This window comes from Xiphias gladius, chromosome 6 (assembly GCF_016859285.1).
Source record: "Xiphias gladius isolate SHS-SW01 ecotype Sanya breed wild chromosome 6, ASM1685928v1, whole genome shotgun sequence".
In the NCBI taxonomy this organism is placed as follows: domain Eukaryota; kingdom Metazoa; phylum Chordata; class Actinopteri; order Istiophoriformes; family Xiphiidae; genus Xiphias; species Xiphias gladius.
Genome location: NC_053405.1, coordinates 31,163,297 through 31,182,957, shown reverse-complemented (window position 1 = coordinate 31,182,957; position 19,661 = coordinate 31,163,297). Strand labels below are relative to the sequence as shown.

The following is a 19,661-nucleotide window of genomic DNA, read 5'->3' as shown; positions in this document are numbered from 1 at the left end:
ATTGGTCAGGTGGGCAGCCAGCGTATGTCCCTGACAGGTTGATGGTGGAATAAAAGTGATGATTCTAATAATTGTTTTTCATTTTAGCCAGATAACTTTAGAGGGGATTGGCGCTGGCCAAACAACACAAACCTTTAAAAATGTTCAAAGCGAATAATTGAAAAGTTATAAAAATATTCTAAGGCACTTTCTGCTCTTCTCATTTAATTTGTTGTTGAGTTGGCTCAAGAAATAGAGGAGCTACAGATTGTGCACATTGATTAAAATCACCTTAAGAAACACGTGGCAAAGAAAGAACATGAGACACAACAACAGAACAACACAGGAGCATCACATAAAGGAAATAAAGTGCAATATGGCAAAAATGGCAAGAAACCAAGAGCGGCACAATGGTGAATGGTGAATGCACTTACAAAGCGCTTTTCTAGTCTTATCAACCACTCAAAGCGCTCAACAATACGTGCCAAATTCACTCATTCACACACACATTCATACGCTGCTTTTTTTTTCTATACATCCAGCGCTTTCTACACACACACACACACACACACACACACACACACACACACACACAAACACACATTCACACACCCCGATGATACATTTGGGGAATTTTGGGATTCTGTAATTTGCCAAAAGACACTACAACATGCAGATTGGAGCGATCAAACCACCGACCTTCTGGTTAGTGGAAGACCCGCTATATCTCCGGAGCCATGGTCGCACCCGCAAATTGCAAAAACACAAAAATGCGAAAACGCAAATTGTAAAAAGCAAATCGCAAAGAAATCCAGCTGTTTTTATTCTTGAGGCCTGGGCACGCGTCTTAGGGGTGGTACTCATCTTCTCACTTTGTTTTAACAGGAGAAGCGAGTAATTTTCTATGGAAACTTTGAATTTTTAATCTAAATTTTACTCATAATAATCACACATCCGCCTTCCACCTTGACTCATTAAAACATTAACATGAAATTATATACAAATCTAACGGTGTTATTAATACAAACATGTATTTCACATGAGTACATTAATCAAAACTTAATTATACTGCAAGTGGTCATACTGCAAGTACTGTGGTTAAATGACTGGATAACATAACAAAATGGTTCCTAACACTAAAAATTAAGACACCATTGTGAGTGTTTAAAGCCTGTTACCTTGTAAGGAGGATGCTGGCAGTATGGTCACATAGTTGTTATTGTGTTGAACTTTACGTTACACATTTTGACCATGTTATAAGATAAAAATCTGGGGATTTAACTAAATTGCACAAAATGTTTACTGAGTAATATTACTTGGGTTACAGAACAGTTGGCCAATTATTTCCATATTATTTCAGATATGCTGAAAAGGAAGAAGGGCTCACACCTTAATGATAATTATAATTTTTTTTCTTCATGTCAATATATCAGTCAAATATCAATCAAAGATGAGTTCTATTTTGGAGGGACGAACTCCGTTCCACTCCGTGGAGGTTTCGCTTGTTTAATCCTATTTGCCTTGTGTCCTTTTGACCGAAGAACTGTTCATAGACCTTTCTGACATGCTAAAAGCTGGTCTGTTTTTGGATACTGCTCCTTTGTTTATGCTTCCTGTCCAAAGGGTATTTTGAGGGCAGTAAGGAGAAGCCCTGTTTAGTCCATAAACTTTGAGTGTCCGTATGTTGACCTACTTAATGATGTCTTTGGCTAATGTCCACTACATACAGAAGAACTTGCTCAATTATGCTACGGCATGGGGGAAGAAGAAGATGGGGTTGGACAGACAGGTGCTTTAGTTTATGGATGGCTGTAAGTCTCTGACAATGACAACACTTGTAAATGTCCATGGTATGGTGATTGAAGCTGAGGTTTTTGTCCAGTTTAATACCAAGGTATCTGCAAGACACCATCACTTCTACCTTCTCTCCTTTGATGGTGAGACCGGATTGAGTGGGTGTTTTGAGGGGCCAAAAAGCAGTTCTTTAGTTTTTTTAGATGTCAAGAGACATCTAAAAGAGAAAGTTATCATCACATTATGTTCTAAAATAGGATATGGAATGTTGATAGGCAGAGAGAGAGTCATTGTTGTTATTATTGAGCAGTGCGAGGATGGCAATGTCATGTGCATATCTGAAATAGAGGGTAAAGGTGGATGGACTTTTACAGTCCTTTGTGTAGAGTGTGTAAAGAAATGGACTGAGTACCCCTTTTGGGTGCATCGAGAATAATGGTGGACAGTGAATTGTCAACCCTCACTCCTTGTAGTTTGTTGTAAAGGAAGTTATGAATCCAGTGGATTAGTGGAGGTAGAACTTGTAGGTGCTGTAGTTTCTTGATTACCTGATGGTGCAGGTTGTGTTAAAATGCGGAGCTAAAATCAATAAAGAGAAGTCTGACATAGTTTCTGGGGGTGTCCAGGTGTTGTAACAGACAGTGCAGGAGACAGGTCACTGCATCATCTGTGCCTCTTCTTTGCTTAAATCCAAGTTGGTGGGGATCCAAGAATGGTAAAAAGTATGGAAGGATGAGGATTTAGACCAGTCTCTCAAAGCATTTCATTATTACAGCCGTAAGAGCTACAGACCTATAATGGTTTAGTTCTGATGGGGATGGATTTTAGGAACAGGGAAAACAATTGATGTCATCAATATAACCAGGATTGTTGAAGTACAGAATGATCTGAGGAGGCGAGAGTGAGCGATGGGTGTTAGTTCCAGGGCAGAGATTTTCAGGACCCGATCTGGGATTCCATCTGGCCCAGGAGCCTTATTTGGTTTACACCTGTTAAGTTGGAGATAGACATCCTGCCCAGTTAGGAGGGACTCGTAGTCCAGCTCACGAAAGGGCGAGGAATCCAAGAGGCTGTCACACTGCCGATTATTGGGCTTATTTGCAAAGGTGATGGCGTCAGGTACACAGGTGATCTGCTTGGTTGCCAGTGAGAGTCCTGACTCACTGAAAGACTTGCTTGGTGTTCATATTTGTGAATTCTTGTTCCAGTTTATTTTTATGGTTCATTTTGGCCTTAGAAATTTCATTTATGATGGCCTGGTTGGGGACAGGGATAGGGTTTCTCTAGTTGTTGCTTCTATGGTTTCCATTCATGTGTATATGTATAGTATATACTCTATAGTGTACTTTATGTATATATACTTTACATACATGTTTTATTTTAAGTGAACCAAGTTAAATCTCTCCTGGGATGATATACGCCATATAAACAAAGCTTGCTTTGCTATGACTGTTTGCCCACTGGTATCTCCTGGGAGGTACATCAGGCGTATGGGGTACCTAGGCCATTAAAAAAAAGCCATTCAGTATTGTATAACCGCAGTAAGAGTCCTGTCAACATTCTTGGCAGGAAGTCAAGTGCTTTCTTTGGCACCTGTCTCAACCAGGATTTTTTCTTATCACAGATTCTGTTTGCATTTTTCAAGGACAGAATCTTGAGGCACAGTCAAGTTAGCAAGGTGTTCAGTAGGAGCCTCAGTACTGTGCAAGTGTGAAAGTGCTCCCTTTGATTGAGTGTGAATCACTGCCTCAAGTGAACAAGTTCAAGTATCTTGGGGCCTTTTTCACGAGTATACAATGAAGTGTGAAATCAACTGTCAACAGTAATGTTGAAGCTGAGGGCTGTCATGTTGAAGAGAAATCTGAGCCTGAATGAAAAGCTCTTGATTTACTGCTCTATCTCATTCCAACCCTCACCTATGGTCATGGGTTTTGAGTAATGACTACATCAATTAGATCACAGATACAAGCAGCACAAACAAGTTTCTTTCAAAAGGTGGCTGAGCTAGAATATAGAAATAGGATGAGAAGCTCAGACATCCAGAAAGAACCACTGCCCCTCGGTGCTGAAAAGACTCATTTTAGGATGTTCGGGCATCTCATGTGGATATCTCCCTGATGCCTCCCTGTGGAAGTTTTCTGGGAAAGTACGACTGGGAGGAAACCATGGTGCAGACACTCTGGAGGGATTACATATCCCATTTGCCCTGAGAATACCTTGGAGTCCACCGGTAGGACCTGGAAGATTTTGCAGTGTATATGTATGGGATACCTTGCTTAGCCTGCTTTAACCATGATCGGGAGCTGGATAGGAGGCAGAGAATGGATTGATGGATGATTCAACTAATTGAGGGGAGGAGGGAACCTCCTGGGCTTTCAGACAATTATTTGTTTTTAAATACTGCTGGATTATGACAGTTAGTTGGTTAATGTAATGATTTTGCATTGCAATTCACCTTAAATATATTGCAAACTAATGGGACTTATTAAATCCGCCCTTATTAAACCCACTTAACCTACTTCTTTCAAGTTAATTTCTTTGATTCTTTGTGTATGGAGTATCATCATTGCATTGACCACAAATATCCCATAAAATACTGGGATTCTGAAATATATATTTCTGTATAAATCAAAATTACAGTACCTTGTCGAGCATTAGGATGCCCTCGTTGGTGTTGGGGTCTGTTCTAATGCTGAAGTACCCAGCCTCGTTGCCTTTGACAATATCAAACACAGCTTCCCAGTTGTCTGTGCCAACCTGGTCCAGGTCCTCTGCTTTGATTCTCATCACTTCCACACCCTGTGTGTTCTCCTCAATGCTGCCCTCATACTGCAAGTAAAACACATCAGGAGATGAAAGTAACAGGGTTTATTTTAGCAGTATTTGCTTAATAGAGTTTCTTTGACTTTAATATGTCCTCTGTGATATGAACATCCACATTTCTTTTCTGTTTCTCATCAAAAGAAAAAACTCCCTCAAAGAAACAATTTCTTCTTGCACCAACTAATAACACATTGATATAGAAGAGTGTGAGAAAGAAAACTACCTCTTCTTTTTCCAGAGTGGGAAGGTTGTCATTCACATCTCGGACCTTAATGGTAACAGTGCTGGTTCCAATGTTTCCCCCTGGTTTGCCATTTAGGTCTTGACCTTTCACCATCAGAGTGTAGTGATCTTCTTTCTGTAATAATAAGACAGTCATAAATTACTTACAGAGGCAGAGTTGTATCACAGGTTGCACTTCATTGCAATAATCTCCAGAAATTATAGGATTCATAGCTAATGAATTTATCAGTGTCATTCTGAACTACAGTCGGGACACAGGACCTTACTTTATGTTTCGGTGAAATTGCAAATTCCAAGAGGATGATGAGGCCATGTACAAAATTGACATTACCTTTAAGTATTATGTGAGGTAGTGTAATGTATGTGGGCCATGCACAAACTAAGTGCTTGGTCTGAACTCATGCAATATTATATTTCATTCGGAGACACTTATGTTAAAGTATTTAGGGAACAATCAGTTTAACAATTGGTTTTCAAGTCAATTTATTTACATATATACAAATAGTGTTGTATTTGACGAAGTCTCCGCAAATGAAAATTTTACATCCTTTAGGGTATTCTTAAAAATCCCCATAACAATGTTTTGTTTACTGCTCAGTTTAGTGGGGAATGTATCAGACAAGTGCGTGTAGTGTATATATGCAGAAACAAGAATGCTACAATTTATGTTAAATGCTGCAGCCATTATCATTCTAAGTGCGATCTTAATGAGTTTGCTGAATATCAAATATAAATATCTACATCAGTAATTTTTTTTAAACCTATTTGAGTCAGCAAGCTTGCTGCAATTCCTAACCACAAAAGGATAATCGAATAAGGGATGGAAATTATGAACTGCTGTTTTTTTGAAATTGGGGAAAAAAGCAGTATTTTTTTTGCAATTTTTTAAGACTCTTTGGATCAAACTTCGTTTCCAGATATACAGCGACAGTAAGTAGATAACAGTTTCTTTAAAGATATTTCAAAGTGAACTTCAAGTAAAGCAAATTATACTGTAATGGAAAAATTGTAAGCCTTGTGCAGCAGTAAGAGGCAAACATTTTATCTGGAATTTCAGTAGTTCCCCCAAAAATTATCTCTTAAATTAATGTTGCCTTAATACTGCATTGATTTTTTTGACAGTTTTTCGTTGCTATTTCCTAGGTTTAAATTCGTAAACGAAAATTGTGAAGAAATAATGTTATTAAACAATAACTATCTATTACTAATTACCAATGTCTAATTATTACTAACTCCATACAATATCAGTGACAAAAAAAAGGTGACTATTATGGAGATTAAAAAAAAAACATATAAAACTAAATCTCTATATTTCATTTTACAAAAAAGGGGAGAAGAAATGACATAGATTTTGTTTTGCAAACAATGACATAATCCAAATGTCCTTTCTTTGGATGGCTGCACTGCAAATTTCTCTGCCTGCACACCCAAATCATCTTCCTGGTGACTTTACACACCAGCAGTGGACCAATGAACACACCACCAACAATATAATCCTGGACCTATCTACTGTAGGCACTTTACTGCTACAGCTGTAGGAGCTTGGACAACATATGGTGACAGGAAAAGAACATGACGAAAGGAGCAAGGTTTAGTTGGAAAGAACAGGTTAGACCCACTTCAGTATAATAATAATGTATGAAGTGCAGCTGAGAGCAGGGTTGCTGTGTCCGCAGTTTTTCCATGGAATTGGACTACTTGGGAAGTGTTGCCATGGGTTGAATTTTTAGTCCGCTGGTTAGGTGGACCTATTTTGCATGCAAATAACATGAAAAATATCTAAAAATAAAAATCCATATTTTGAATGAAATCAGTTATTTATAGCAAAAACCTACCAAACTAAAACCAGATCAGCACGTATACACACGCCAACATGCCACATGTACACATGCACACACACAAAATGCTATAATGCTTTCCGTTGCCCGGGGAAAACGTGTTTTTTTGCTGGCAGACTATACATTTATGGTGTTACTCTGTAGATATTACTGGCAACTATAGCAATGCTGTTATTATATATATATTATATTTTGAGTTCTGGTATTGGGCTGGTTTTTAATTAGCCTTTGTGCTGGTTTTGTTAACAACCTGGTAACCCTGGCTGAAAGAAAAAGTGAGCATGTGGTATTGTATGGAGAGAAGCCCTGCGGCTACAGAATTGCTGGGATGAAAACCCAAAACCTGAAGAGACAGCTCAAGGAGTGCAACATAGTAATTAAGGTGACCAAATGTTAAGATGTTAAATAAGGTTACATCCCTTTTGAGATGACATTACGCCAGCTACTGAAGGCAGTATGTAATAGATGGTAATTATGTGTATTACCATCTAACATCAACAGGACATTGCTATATTGCTTGCAGATGGGGGTTTAGCCTCACTGAAGACTCAGTAGTACAGTCAGCTAAGTTAGCTAACCTCCTGCTTAAGACAAGTTTGTTTATTTTTGAGTTTTAAACATGCTATCCATGCTAAAGCAAAGCAAACAAAGCAAGCAACTTAATTGTCATACAGATTTGACAGTCAGGTCTTTTCTATTTTGAATGCGCCCATGCAGCTCAATGTAGTTTATTTGCAACTGGTTATTAAAATACACAGCATATTATATTGGAGATTATTTTTTGGTGTGAACCAACTCTGCTGGGCAGTAGCCAGCTGTCTTGTACTTAGCTTGTATTGAATTTAAAGAGGTTCCAAACATTTTCTTTACAAATGTATTTAAATGGTAGCATACAACCTCTAACAACAAAACCTCAAAAAACTTTCAGTATGAGTTAACACAGTCTAGTACAACACTAACACTACAGCCAACAAAATTACAGAATAACATCAACACCTTTCTGGCACAGTCCTGACAAAACTTTACATTACAAGGGTCGTTGTACAGGGTTCATATCAAATGTGTAGGCTTTTCTTTTTTCTTGATACCCTGGGTTTCTGTTATCAAACAGATAGTTGAGATCTTAGCAATGACTGATATATTGCAAGAGTTACATTGCTTTAGAATTAGTAATGTTGTTCCATCTTTCCAGACTTCATTGTTTTATCTTCTGTCCTGTCTGCATGTATTGCTTAAATTAATAACATCAGACCAGTCTCTCTTTCTGCAAAGCTACATTCTTAATCATACAATCTTTCATTTTGTGGCTAATTTCTGTTTTAATTTTCTAAAGCCTAAAATGACTTGGTTGAAATCTTATCTGAAAGCAGTTCTCTGAAGTCTGACTAAACTGCTTATTCTTGGTCTTGACTAAGACTATACTAAAATGTTTATGGTTTTCTGTGACTAAGACAAGACTAAAATGAGTTTTAGTCGACTAAAAACTGTCTAAAAATTAAATGATGACTAACCCCGAACATAGACTTTTTATTTCAGGACTAAGACTAAATCTAACAAAACTAGGTCCAAACCTATACCAGTATGTGGCTGGAGTGCCCTTTATCTGTTTTCTTCTCTACTACTCTCTTTGGTCACATATTTTATTTTAATAAAGCCGATTTCCCAATAAAGCTGTTGGAACAATGGAAAAGTATGAAATAGTGACTGAAACACGGCCCATAAAGACTACATGTTAACCAGCAGTCACTTCCCAATCATTTCCAAGCTGCTGCTTGCACTTCTAAAATCCTGATTTATAACCGGGACGTCATCTGAAAAAAATCATTGCACATATCAGTTAAAGACGACAGCTGTGCTGTGATTTCAGCTGTGCTGTGATTTCTTTACTTGTAAAATGATCACTGAAAGAAAAAGTTTGAAGCTCAGTCATGTCTGTGTCAGCTTCCGTGCAGTCAATTAAATGAGATGCATAGAGAGGTGTGCCTGGGGCAGGAAAGCCCCCTTGCACTCACGGGGCAATACTGGCAACTCTCTTCTAAAGAAAGGTGCTATTTTTTTTTCAAGAAATCACTAGATTTGTTTCTAGGTGCTTTTGTAAAGAAAACTCACTAAGGGAGTAAAAAATCAGTAAATCTAGCAACAAAGGTGCTAAAATGGCAACACTGCCTTAACCCCCCCCCCGATGACGCATTATAAACTGTTTGCACTACTTTGTTTTGAAAGCGCACCGGCCAATGGGGCAGCTCATTACTCAGTCACACGGCATTTGGCTGACCAGCGGTGTAACTTTACCACGCAGTGTCATTCAGTAGGTCATTCAGTCCGTCATGGACATTCACATTTATAGGGCTGACCCTGCTGTTGTGGTCCAGCCAAAAATAGCTGACACTGCTATTTCCATCTGCTTGCTGCTAGTGGAAACAAGGTCAATAAGAGCAGATTGCAGAGTGCAAAACCAAAACAATGAGCTGAAAGAAACTAAGAAGCTCTGTAGAGCTGAAGGGGGCTCCTGAGTTGGGTAATATTTCATCACTTCGAGCAGCTCCTTTCACTGTATACATGGTCATTTGATCTACTGTTAGGTAAAAATCTTGCTTTGAGCTGCATTTAGTAGGTAGAGGGCACCATGTTGTCTTGGCAGAATTAGCAGTAAAAAAAAGTCAGGAGGGCAGGAATGGAAAGAGGTAAATTGGTATGGGGGGATTCCACTGCCTTATTGATTGAATGTGATTGGTGATTGGATTAGCTGACATTGATCCGTTGATGGAGTGTACAACTTCATTCTCTGTCGACATAGACTGCATTAAATTACCAAGTATTAATCACTTTTCAGCTGACACATCCATCATTCTGTTATCCAATGGAAAAGTTTTTATATGTAAATCAGAGTCACACAACATCTCATCTGACCATGTTCAAAATAAAACAAAACACTGTTGCTGTAGTTGTTACTGTACCTCTCTGTCCAAAAGCTTTTTGACGTAGATGGTCCCTTCAGTGGTAATGTAGAACATGTCATCGGGTGGATTCTGATCTATGATGGTATACGCGATCTGAGAGTTCACATGCCCCGGTTCATCAGCATCAGTTGCACTGATTTTCATAACTGAAGTCCCTGTAAAAACAGAATTAAATGAAACAGTCAACAAACTTAAAGATGCTCCTCGTAGTTTTGTTGTACACAAACAATTTTTTTTTTTACACCAAGTGTTTCTCACCAAAACACACAATATGTGTCTTAGATGCCTGACAAAGGTGTTTAGTGCATTTCTTATCTGTTAAAACACTTGCAAAACTGATTTTCAAAATATTTTAGAACTGTGCATTGTTTACATCCATCTTTACTTACTAGCAGTCTTCTTCACTGCCTTTGTTCGATCATTGAGGAACCATAGCATTAAGTCAAGCAGAGAACCAAAGGTGCGCTGGATGATGGTATCAGCTGTTTCATTAATGACTCACAATCACTGGCTCATTCACAGTTGTTTAGTTATTGACATCCAGTCATATTCATGCAGGTGTAAAGTGCAGATCTAATAACCTTACATTTCTCACTATTATTATGATGATATGCTCATGCCATCACTGTTTGCTGCTGCAGGTCCTCCAACACTCCAACCTCCTCCTTATGTGCTATATTCCTGGTATTGTTGATATAACCAATATTTTTTTATCTCTGTGTTTATTAAAGGCGATTAGCTCTCTCAGGAGAATCTATGTGTTTTCTTTGAGAGCTCCCCCAAACAGCAAAGCCTTTTTCACCAAATCTAACTGTGGAACCATTTACTATAAATGGTCAATTTCCTGATGTGTCTCTGACTGAAATATGATTATTGGCACATTACCACCAACAACTGTCAGTCAGTGGAATAGTGTGAAACCAATGGCAGTGAATTACGCTGCCTGTATATATGTGCATCCCTGTGTGTGTGCTACTACTGCTGCGGCCAAACTTGCAGGGCCTCATGTGGAGGAGTTATTTTATGGGTGAGTCCCCATTTTGTTTATCCCATGCATGTGCATGACGACAAACACGCTTGTAAGTGACGCAATAACATTTTTGTATTCCAAATTCCACAGATGGCGGTGATACACGAAGAAACACAGCAATGCACTAACAAAAGGCAGGAAAGAAGAAAACTGCAGGCAAGTAAACATTGATTTAAATAATGCAAGATTTAAAATACTATCAAAATCAGCTTTGTAAATGTTTTATGAGAAAGGAAATACACTTGAGAAATTCGTTAGACCTTGAGAATACACATAGTGTTGTGAGTAACACTGAATGTAAACATAACCTTTGATAGTGTACAACAAAACTCTATAGGGCATCTTTAACCTGATTAGTAGAGAGATGAAACATAACAGAAACATTTCCAGATACAATTCAAAATGTTTTGCTGTATTCATAAAGAAGCCATGTAGGGTGAAACAGATTACTTTGCCATCACAATTGTGAGAATTGTCCAGAAAAGCAGAAACACTTACCTGCAGGACTGAGCTCATCCACCTCCCCATGCTTGATGGCTCCAAAAACTGGAGCATTGTCATTCTCATCTACAACCTTGAATCGTATGTCAATTTTTTTCTCTGCCAGCCTGCCGTCACTGTATGTAGCAACACCTGACAGCTAAAACGTCAGAAGATAAACACTCAACTCTTGTCATCTTTATCCTCTGTCTTTGCAGGTATATACACAACATAAATAGCCTGTGACATTGCTTTGTAAGTACATGGTTGCCAAATATCTCAATTTTAAATATGAAAATTAGTAATTACTGAATCCTATGACAGGAAATGTGACATCAAAGTCATAAAGTACAGCAAAAAAGAATAAAATTTGCCATGGATCACTCACATAGTACGTATCAATGAACTCCCTGTCAAGCACTTTGGTCACACGAATGTGTCCACTTTTAGGGTCGACCACAAACACATGGAAGGGATATTGGTTTGCACCAATGCCTTCTAGCGAGTATTGAATATTCCCTTTGCCATCGTCAAAATCTGAATGAATCTGAAACACAGAGAAGAGCTGATTCATCTACACAGTCTAATTCATATTAATTTCAGTGCACCAGAAGGAAACAACAAAAAAACATTTGCACTAGAAAAACAAGAACAACTAAAGTTTGAAAACTATTAATTCCTTGAGTGGAGAAAAACCAAAGACAAACTCTAAACCATCATTCATTATTGAACATAATCATAATACATTTCAGCGGTGCCCCTCAAGCATTTTACTATCAGTCATACTTGTCTGGCTACTTGTGCTCCCTTTTGAAGGTCTCCACCCTTGCTTGTCTGCGGTACAATAGTCCCATCTTTGTTGCAGAAGCTGAAAATGCTCCAGGTGCCACATTTGGTGGCTGATAATGGTTATTAATTGCAGCTTTGGTCATGCAAATGTTACTAACGTACACTATGTGCTGTGTGTACAGAGGAACCATTGTGCTGACCACTTGCTAAAACTGATATGATAATAGCTGGATTAAACTGATTTTGGTCAGTGCATGCTCATGCAAGCATTTCATCTATTCTTAAGCATGTAAATGCAACAATAAATTAAGTTTATCCTGTAAGCATCTTTTTGTGTGTCCTACCTGAAAACAGATACATGCGCAAAAAAAAAAAGATTTAACCCAAAGGTGGTGTTAAAGTGGATACAATTTCTCTGATTGCATGTTTTAAAAGCAATGACACTGGAGCATTTATTATACTGGAGGCACCTGAAGGGTGAAGGGCTTCTTCAGCCATATATTTTGGTCTAATGTACTAATGTTTTTCTTATGGTCAGCAGCTAAAGGTCTCTGGCTGCTTAATCTGCAATGAATCAAAGTTAGCAGGTAGCCTTAGAGAGAGCTGAAATCAAAGCTCAGTGACTCACCCTGGCAATAGATGACTGTTGTGTGTAGTCTACATTTTCCTCCAGTGGTTTTGGCGGGGGAATCCATTCTCTTCTGTTTCTTACCAGATTGTCTCCAGAGTTGGCCCTCACCACAACAGCCTGGAACTGGAATACAACAGATGTAATTACTTCACAATAAATCTTCACATGACAGATTAATCTATGCTACCCACTTGAAAAGTCAGCTTCTTATCATTAAAGGTTGGCATATCAATAAATCCCAGCACAGGATACAATTGTATCAAAAAAGAGAGTACAAAATCTTGAGAAAAACCTTGAATATTGTACATTGTCTTTACATATTCAAGGTCAGCCTTCCTACTGAATCAGTATTACATAGACTCAGACTAAAGTACTGCCACACTTTGCCTTGCTAGGAAATCTAGTGTTTTTGCCTATTCAGGTCTGCCACAAAACCTCTAAAGCAGACTATTCCGGGTGAGCGGGTTTGGTAGCCAAATTACTCCACGTTTGCACATAAGCCCATATCATACGACCATTTGCTACTGATGAGTATGTTGTTGTCTTAGTCCTTCATTTCTTGCTAACAGGAGGGAGAGGATGTAACAGTTGTAAATATTAGTTCTGTTTAAACAGTGATGACACCTGCATGTTCACAAAGGAACCTTAATACCATGTATCAAGAATAAAATCACAGAATAGAAAACAAATAACAATTCTCTCTCTCTCTCTCTATATATATATATATATATATATATATGTATGTATGTATATGTAAAGTGCATTCAGAAAATATTCCCTTTACTTTTTTTACATTTTTACATTGCAGTCTCAATCAATCTACACTCAATACCCCATAATGACAAAGAGAAAACACAATTTTAGAAATTTTGGCAAATTTATTAAAAAGGAAAAACTGAAATATCACATTGACATAAGTGGACTTGGTATGGAAAGACATACACCTGTCTTTTTAAAGTCTCACAGACGACAATGCATATTAGTGCAAAAAAAACAAACCATGAAGTCGAAAGAACTGCCTGCAGAGGTCAGAGACAAGATTGTGTCGAGGCACAGATCTGGGTAAGGCTACAAAAACTTTCTGCTTCATTCAAAGTTCCCAAAAGCACAGTGGCCTCCATAATTCTTATATGGAAGAAGTTTGAAACAACAAGGACTCTTCCTAGAGCTGGCTGCCCGGGCCAAACTGAGCAACTGGGGGAGAATAGCCTTGTTAAGGGAAGTGACAAAGAACCCGTTGGTCACTTTGCCTGAACTCAAGAGTTCCTGTGTGGAAATGGGAGAAACTTCCAGAAGGACAACCATCACTGCAGCATTCTACCCATCTGGGCTCTATTGCAGTGGCCAGATGGAAGCATCGCCTCAGTGAAAGACACACGAAAATCCACTTTGAGTTTTCAAAAAAGCACCAAAAGGACTCTCAGACTGTGAGAAACAAGATTCTCTGGTCTGATGAAACCAAAACTCTAAGGAATAGCTTAGAGACAACTGTGTGAATGTCAGTGATTGGCTCAGCCCGATCCCTGACTTGAACCTAATCAAACATCACTGGAGAGACCTGAAAATGGCTGTCCACTGACAGTCCAGCATTATACCCCAGAATGTCTTGAGGCTATAATTGCTGCCAAAGGTGCTTCAACTAGGTGCTTAGTGAAGGGTCTGAATACGTATGTCAATGTTATATTTTCCTTTTTCCTTTTTAATAAAAATGTAAAAAAAATTCTAAAATTCCGTCTTGGCTTTATCACTATGGGGAGTGTAGATTGATGAGGGAATATTGAATTTAACCAGTTTTAGACTCTAACATAAATGCACAAAAATGCACAAAATGTGAAAGAAGTGAAGGGTGCGGAATACATTCTGAACGCACTGTATATAAATGGAAATTAGCTAGTAGCTTAATTAGGTACAAAGCAACTTTTCTCTTAGTTTCAGATTAATCCAATTATATATTTCTACAATTTCTATGGATCCATTACTATTACCATCACTTTCCTTAACATGGCAAGATTGTGCAATGCTCATTTTTCAACATTTTTGTCAATTTCTCACAAAATACTCTATGGATTTTAATGTAAAAATCTGATATATGTATGCTGAAAAACATAAATAGGTGTTGAGATCTATGAGTTTGTACAATTTGGTGCAGATCCAAATAACAATATGGCCCTGGTGGAAGAAAATGCTGAATCAGCTTTACATACAGCGTTGTACTTACTATGTTTTGTAACAAATAAATAATTTATGTTATCAGCCTGCTTTTCTTTTTTTTTCTATTATAAGAGCTAGACAGACATGTCTAGGATTGTTTGGCCTTGGCAGAGGTATGCTCTCTACTAAGTCCCATTCTAGTTGTTGTCATTGCTCTGCCAAGTGGGGAGATATCATAGCTGTCAAAAAACTTATTTTAACTTGTAATTACAGCCAGGAGACTAATGTGAATGCTTTTTCGATTGGAATTCTCTTATATAGCATGAATACTGTGAGCGCCTGTATGTAAAAGCCTCCATCTGTCAGATACTGTGTAGCTGGTTGTGTTAAGAGCAGAGCCGGACACACCCTACCACTCCTAGGAAATTTAACTAGTCAGTCAATACATGGGCATGTCAGGATAACAGAGGAGGTATGAAAAGAAGAAGAGAAGGGAGTGGCCATCTTTTATTGAAAAATAAAAACTCAGTATGACTCACTGTCACATGTATTTTTTCATACATTTGACAGTGACTTATACTGACTTTCTATTTTCTGAGTTTCTTCTTGGTTCAGAGAATGTACTGAATAAACACTGATGACAGGAATTATTAATTAATTTATTAATTAATTATTATTAATTGTTGTCTTTACTCTTCTTCTGAGAAAAAGATCTCAAAAAAAAAGTCATTGCTCTCTTTTCTTCCTTTTATCACTTCAATAATTATTCAATAATGACTAATTGAAAATGAAGTAAAATAATTAAGTAAAATAAAGTAGCATAGTTTACAATATAAGACTGAAAATATATGATATTGTTGTGGATATTCAAATATCTTTATTAAAAAAAAATCATTTTCACAGCAGACTTATAGACCTTGAGTTTAAACTTATGATTTAACAAATTACTCCAACTCTATATGTAGATACGCTCACATTAGAAAATTGCGAGATGAGACATGATGCCATGTCTCTGTTGGACACCAAAACCCACAACGGTGTTGCCATGGCAGGCATGTATTTTTGAGGGTCAACATGAACAAATAATTAACCTATGGTGACACACCCAAACATAGTGTTTTATCAGGATAGTATTACATGGAGAGGTTTTTAATCTTTTTTACATTACTACATCAGAAATTATGATTTAATAACTGGTGTAGTAGAAACAAGTGAGAATTTGTAAAGAATTTCAGAAAAGTAATTGATTCTTGGCTAATAAAGGCTTGAAAAAGCCTATATGCGTACAGGTAACCTGGATAAAAATTCATCTAAGTAGTTAATTTCTGAGCTAATTTGTCCATTTAGAAACATTAACACTTTTAAAATAAAGAATGACATTTACATGCTTATATCTCACACCTCCACAGAAACCTCACAGACTACCAGACAACATTAACTAAATTAGAAAGGTTCTAAAAATGCAGTTCAGACTCTAATAGTGGTAAGCTCAGCAGGTAAAATGACAGGAAACTCCTCCAGTACTCACCACAAACAGTAGAAGCACAAACACAGGTGAAGTAACCTGAATCATGACTGGAGAAAAGTCCTGCTGTCTGTATCAAGTGAAATGATAAGAGTGCCTGGCTGATTGTGAGCTGATAGAGGCGAGGAGGAGGCTTATGAAAGAGGAGGAATGCCCCACCCAACCAACACACACACACACACACACACACACACACACACACACACACACACACACACACACACACACACACACAGAGAGAGAGAGAGAGAGAGAGAAAGAGAGAGAGTGATGGCCTATCGCTACACTAAAATATTTGAACTGTACAGTAGACTAAGTTGGTACTGAGGAAATGTGTTATAAGAAAGGAGGACAGAAAAGAAAACCACATAAATCAGTCTGTACCAGATAAAATGCTTTATAGTTTCCTTTTTCTTGTCTTATACCCAGTTAGATGTTAAGATATACTGTATACAGGATACAGGATACAGTATGTAAATGTAAATCAAGTTCTGGATTTGTTAGAATAGCTACCAGTTCACCTGAGGATTTGGCAGATTCGAACATTTCACATCTTGTCACGCTCACAACTCCTCAAGCCTCCTCTACACCCCTGGAGACTCTGTGAAAATTGTTCCCATCATTGTGAAACTAGAAAAGGTAGATATGAGTGAGTTCCACAATTGCTGGTAAGCTATATCATTATGTTTTATGTCAATTTCAGTATTTTATTGTTTGGGTAACATAACATGACATAACAGTGCAAACAATCTGAGCTATTGTTCTTTTTAATCCTTTTAAAAAGTGGCTTAGCTTTGCCTTTTATCATAGGCTGAAAAGCTGAAAACAAAGAGACTGTGAGCTGGTGGAAGGTTTGAAAGGTATTAATTTAGTAATACATGTTTACTGTGCACTAAAGATTGGTGACTGATAATATTTTAGGGTTTGTTTTAGTGCTGGTCATTTTAGACTTAATTTGGTTTTATTTATCTTATTATTGTTTTTACTGTTGTTCATTTTAGATTTGATTTTAAATAGAATAGGATTTTAATTTTTTTTTTTTTTCTAGTACTGATGCTAGTGGTGGTTTCCAGTCAGAGCTTTGGTGTGTGTGCTGGGAGTCCACTCACTTTTGATAGTGATATAATTTGTGTTGGTACATTTTATTGGTAGGATGTTTTTGTCTGAGGTTTGGATTTTGGTTTGCATTACCTTTTTCACAGGTAGAATACTCTCAGTGCTCCAACAAGGGTGGTTGTTTTCCTGGCCATGGGATGACTGTCTGTCCTCACCTTTTTCTTTCTTTAAGAATTTTAGTTTATGTTCCTAATAAATAGTTAGTAATGGCAGTTAACCCAAACTGACTGTTGTGGCCCCTTTGCTGAAGTCCCTGTATCTCAGTTTAATGTTAATTCCAAGTACTTACCACTCCCAGTAGTTACATTCTATGTTACTTCTATTGTTGGATTGCCTGAATGTGGCTGCTGTTTGCTAACTTAAGTACACAATGTACCACAAAGGATGATAAACAGCTGTTGACATCAACCTCCACCTGATTTTGAAAATTAAGTAATTTCACAACATGGCACAAGAAAAATCCAACAACACGAACAGTCTAGTGCACCTCCAGCAGCTCTGTGAGGCTGTGCTTATACACCCTAGTGCGTTGAGCTAAATGCTTACATGCTAATGTTTAGCAGGCTTGTTAGCATGTTAACATTAGCTAATTTGAGGTAAACATAAGGTAGAGCTAAGGCTGGAATGTCATGAGGTTTAGTCAATATGAAAAATTAATATGTTGACCTGATTATCACACTTGATGAAAGTCATAGGATCAGCAAAGTTGATACAACATGAATGTCATCACATTCCATCGAATAGTAGTTAGGTGCATTAGAGAGAAAGTCAAAGGATCACCAAAGTTATCAAGCTATACTGTCTGAACCATTAGTGCCTGTGACAAATTTTATGCCAATTCATCCAAAAATATGTGGCGAAAAAAAGCTTTGACAGGATGATGGTGCTAGAAGAAAAGTCAAAGGATTGCCATGATCATGAATGTCTAAACTAAGTGGCTTGGCAATCCATTTAATTATGTCAAGATAATTTAATCTGAACCACGTTGGTTGACTGACCAACTGATGTACAGACATTGCTCTCTTGAGCCACAATGGTAGCATGGGGAAAAAAACCCAATCATAATTCATTGTGTCATTCCTCTAACATTTTGGTAGGTTCCCAGGGGTGCACACTTGCTAGTTCTACCTTATTTTCACCACACATTCACATTCCTGTGCAATTCCTGATTGTCTACTCACCTTTATTTGTGTTCAAGTTCCTCCCTGATCTGGCTATAACACAAATGCATTCAGATGACGTAATAGTTACATTATTGAAAATGATTTGTTTGTGTAAAACTATATTTTACAGCTGTAGGGCTACCTGGGAGTCCAAAGATTAATTTGTTTATCATGTGATCTAAACCGAACTCAATTTCCCAGAATCCCTCAACTCTCAGACATATACCTGAACTACGCCTATGGACCCAACAACCAGCTACCATTGGTGTCTGTGTGGCCTATGACCCATGACATCTCAGGTCAACAAAACTCTAGTGCTCCATTGTCTCTCTCTCTCTCTTCTCTTCACCACTGCTGCAGGCACAGCAGGCTCTCCATCTCTTCTCTACCGCATGAGCTGCCGCTCTCTGACCTCTGTGTGGCCTTCTCAGAGCTGACCGCTGTACTGAACCCTTTCCTCAATGGCAGCAATTCAAGAGCCTGCCTTAGATTAACCCATAGTGAACAAGTTTAATTTAGTGCCAGCGGCTACAACACAATGTCTGCCGGTCTGATTTTACAAGCAACAGGAGCCACGAAGTAGAGTTAGTGTCAAGCAGGCTAACTCTGTAAGGACAACAAAGGATTGACCAGTGATTTCTTCAGCGACAGGAGCTGCACAGCCAGAACAATATCGCACAAGCCTGCAGCTCGCTGGACTTACTAAAGCAGCACGCCAGAAGGCCTCTCTGCCTCAATGGACTTGGTAACATCAACTGGGCCTAGCATAGCATAGCATAGTATGGTAAGCACAGGACTGTTTAACTTTTGTAAATGTATTTGTATTGATTTGGTTAGGTTTGATTTTGGTTTTACATGTAACCAACTAACCTCTCTTTTAACCTGGCACCTTTATCCTACAGGAATTGGTGCACTGAGAGGAAACTCAAAGCTCCTGCTTTATGCATTCCTTTGTTTACCTACGCTGTAAGAGTAGTGTGCTGTGTAAAGTCTAATAATAGCTATTTAGAGAGAGTTGGGGCTAGTTTTGCTGTGCTCTCAGTAGCTGCATAAACCCTGGTATTTCCCATTGAAACAGTCTTTGATGTCAGAATAAGCTTCACACTTATAGACAGCCAGCTGCTTGGGAAGCTGCACTG

At 38.1% G+C, this 19,661-nt stretch overlaps 1 protein-coding gene across 1 annotated transcript in view; it reads right to left on the bottom strand.

Annotated features, from left to right (window-relative positions):
- The window catches only part of LOC120790329 (desmoglein-2-like), a 30,741-nt gene extending 14,406 nt beyond the window's left edge, over positions 1-16,335 (bottom strand). Inside the window, exons 1-7 of the mRNA XM_040127723.1 lie at positions 16,247-16,335; positions 12,565-12,690; positions 11,536-11,694; positions 11,166-11,307; positions 9,635-9,792; positions 4,820-4,954; positions 4,417-4,602 (exon numbers count right to left, since the gene is read on the bottom strand). Of these exons, the coding sequence (XP_039983657.1) occupies positions 4,417-4,602; positions 4,820-4,954; positions 9,635-9,792; positions 11,166-11,307; positions 11,536-11,694; positions 12,565-12,690; positions 16,247-16,291 (951 nt within the window). The 5' untranslated portion in view covers positions 16,292-16,335. The remainder of the gene's footprint in view (positions 1-4,416; positions 4,603-4,819; positions 4,955-9,634; positions 9,793-11,165; positions 11,308-11,535; positions 11,695-12,564; positions 12,691-16,246) is intronic.
- Between the last annotated feature and the right edge of the window lie 3,326 nt (positions 16,336-19,661).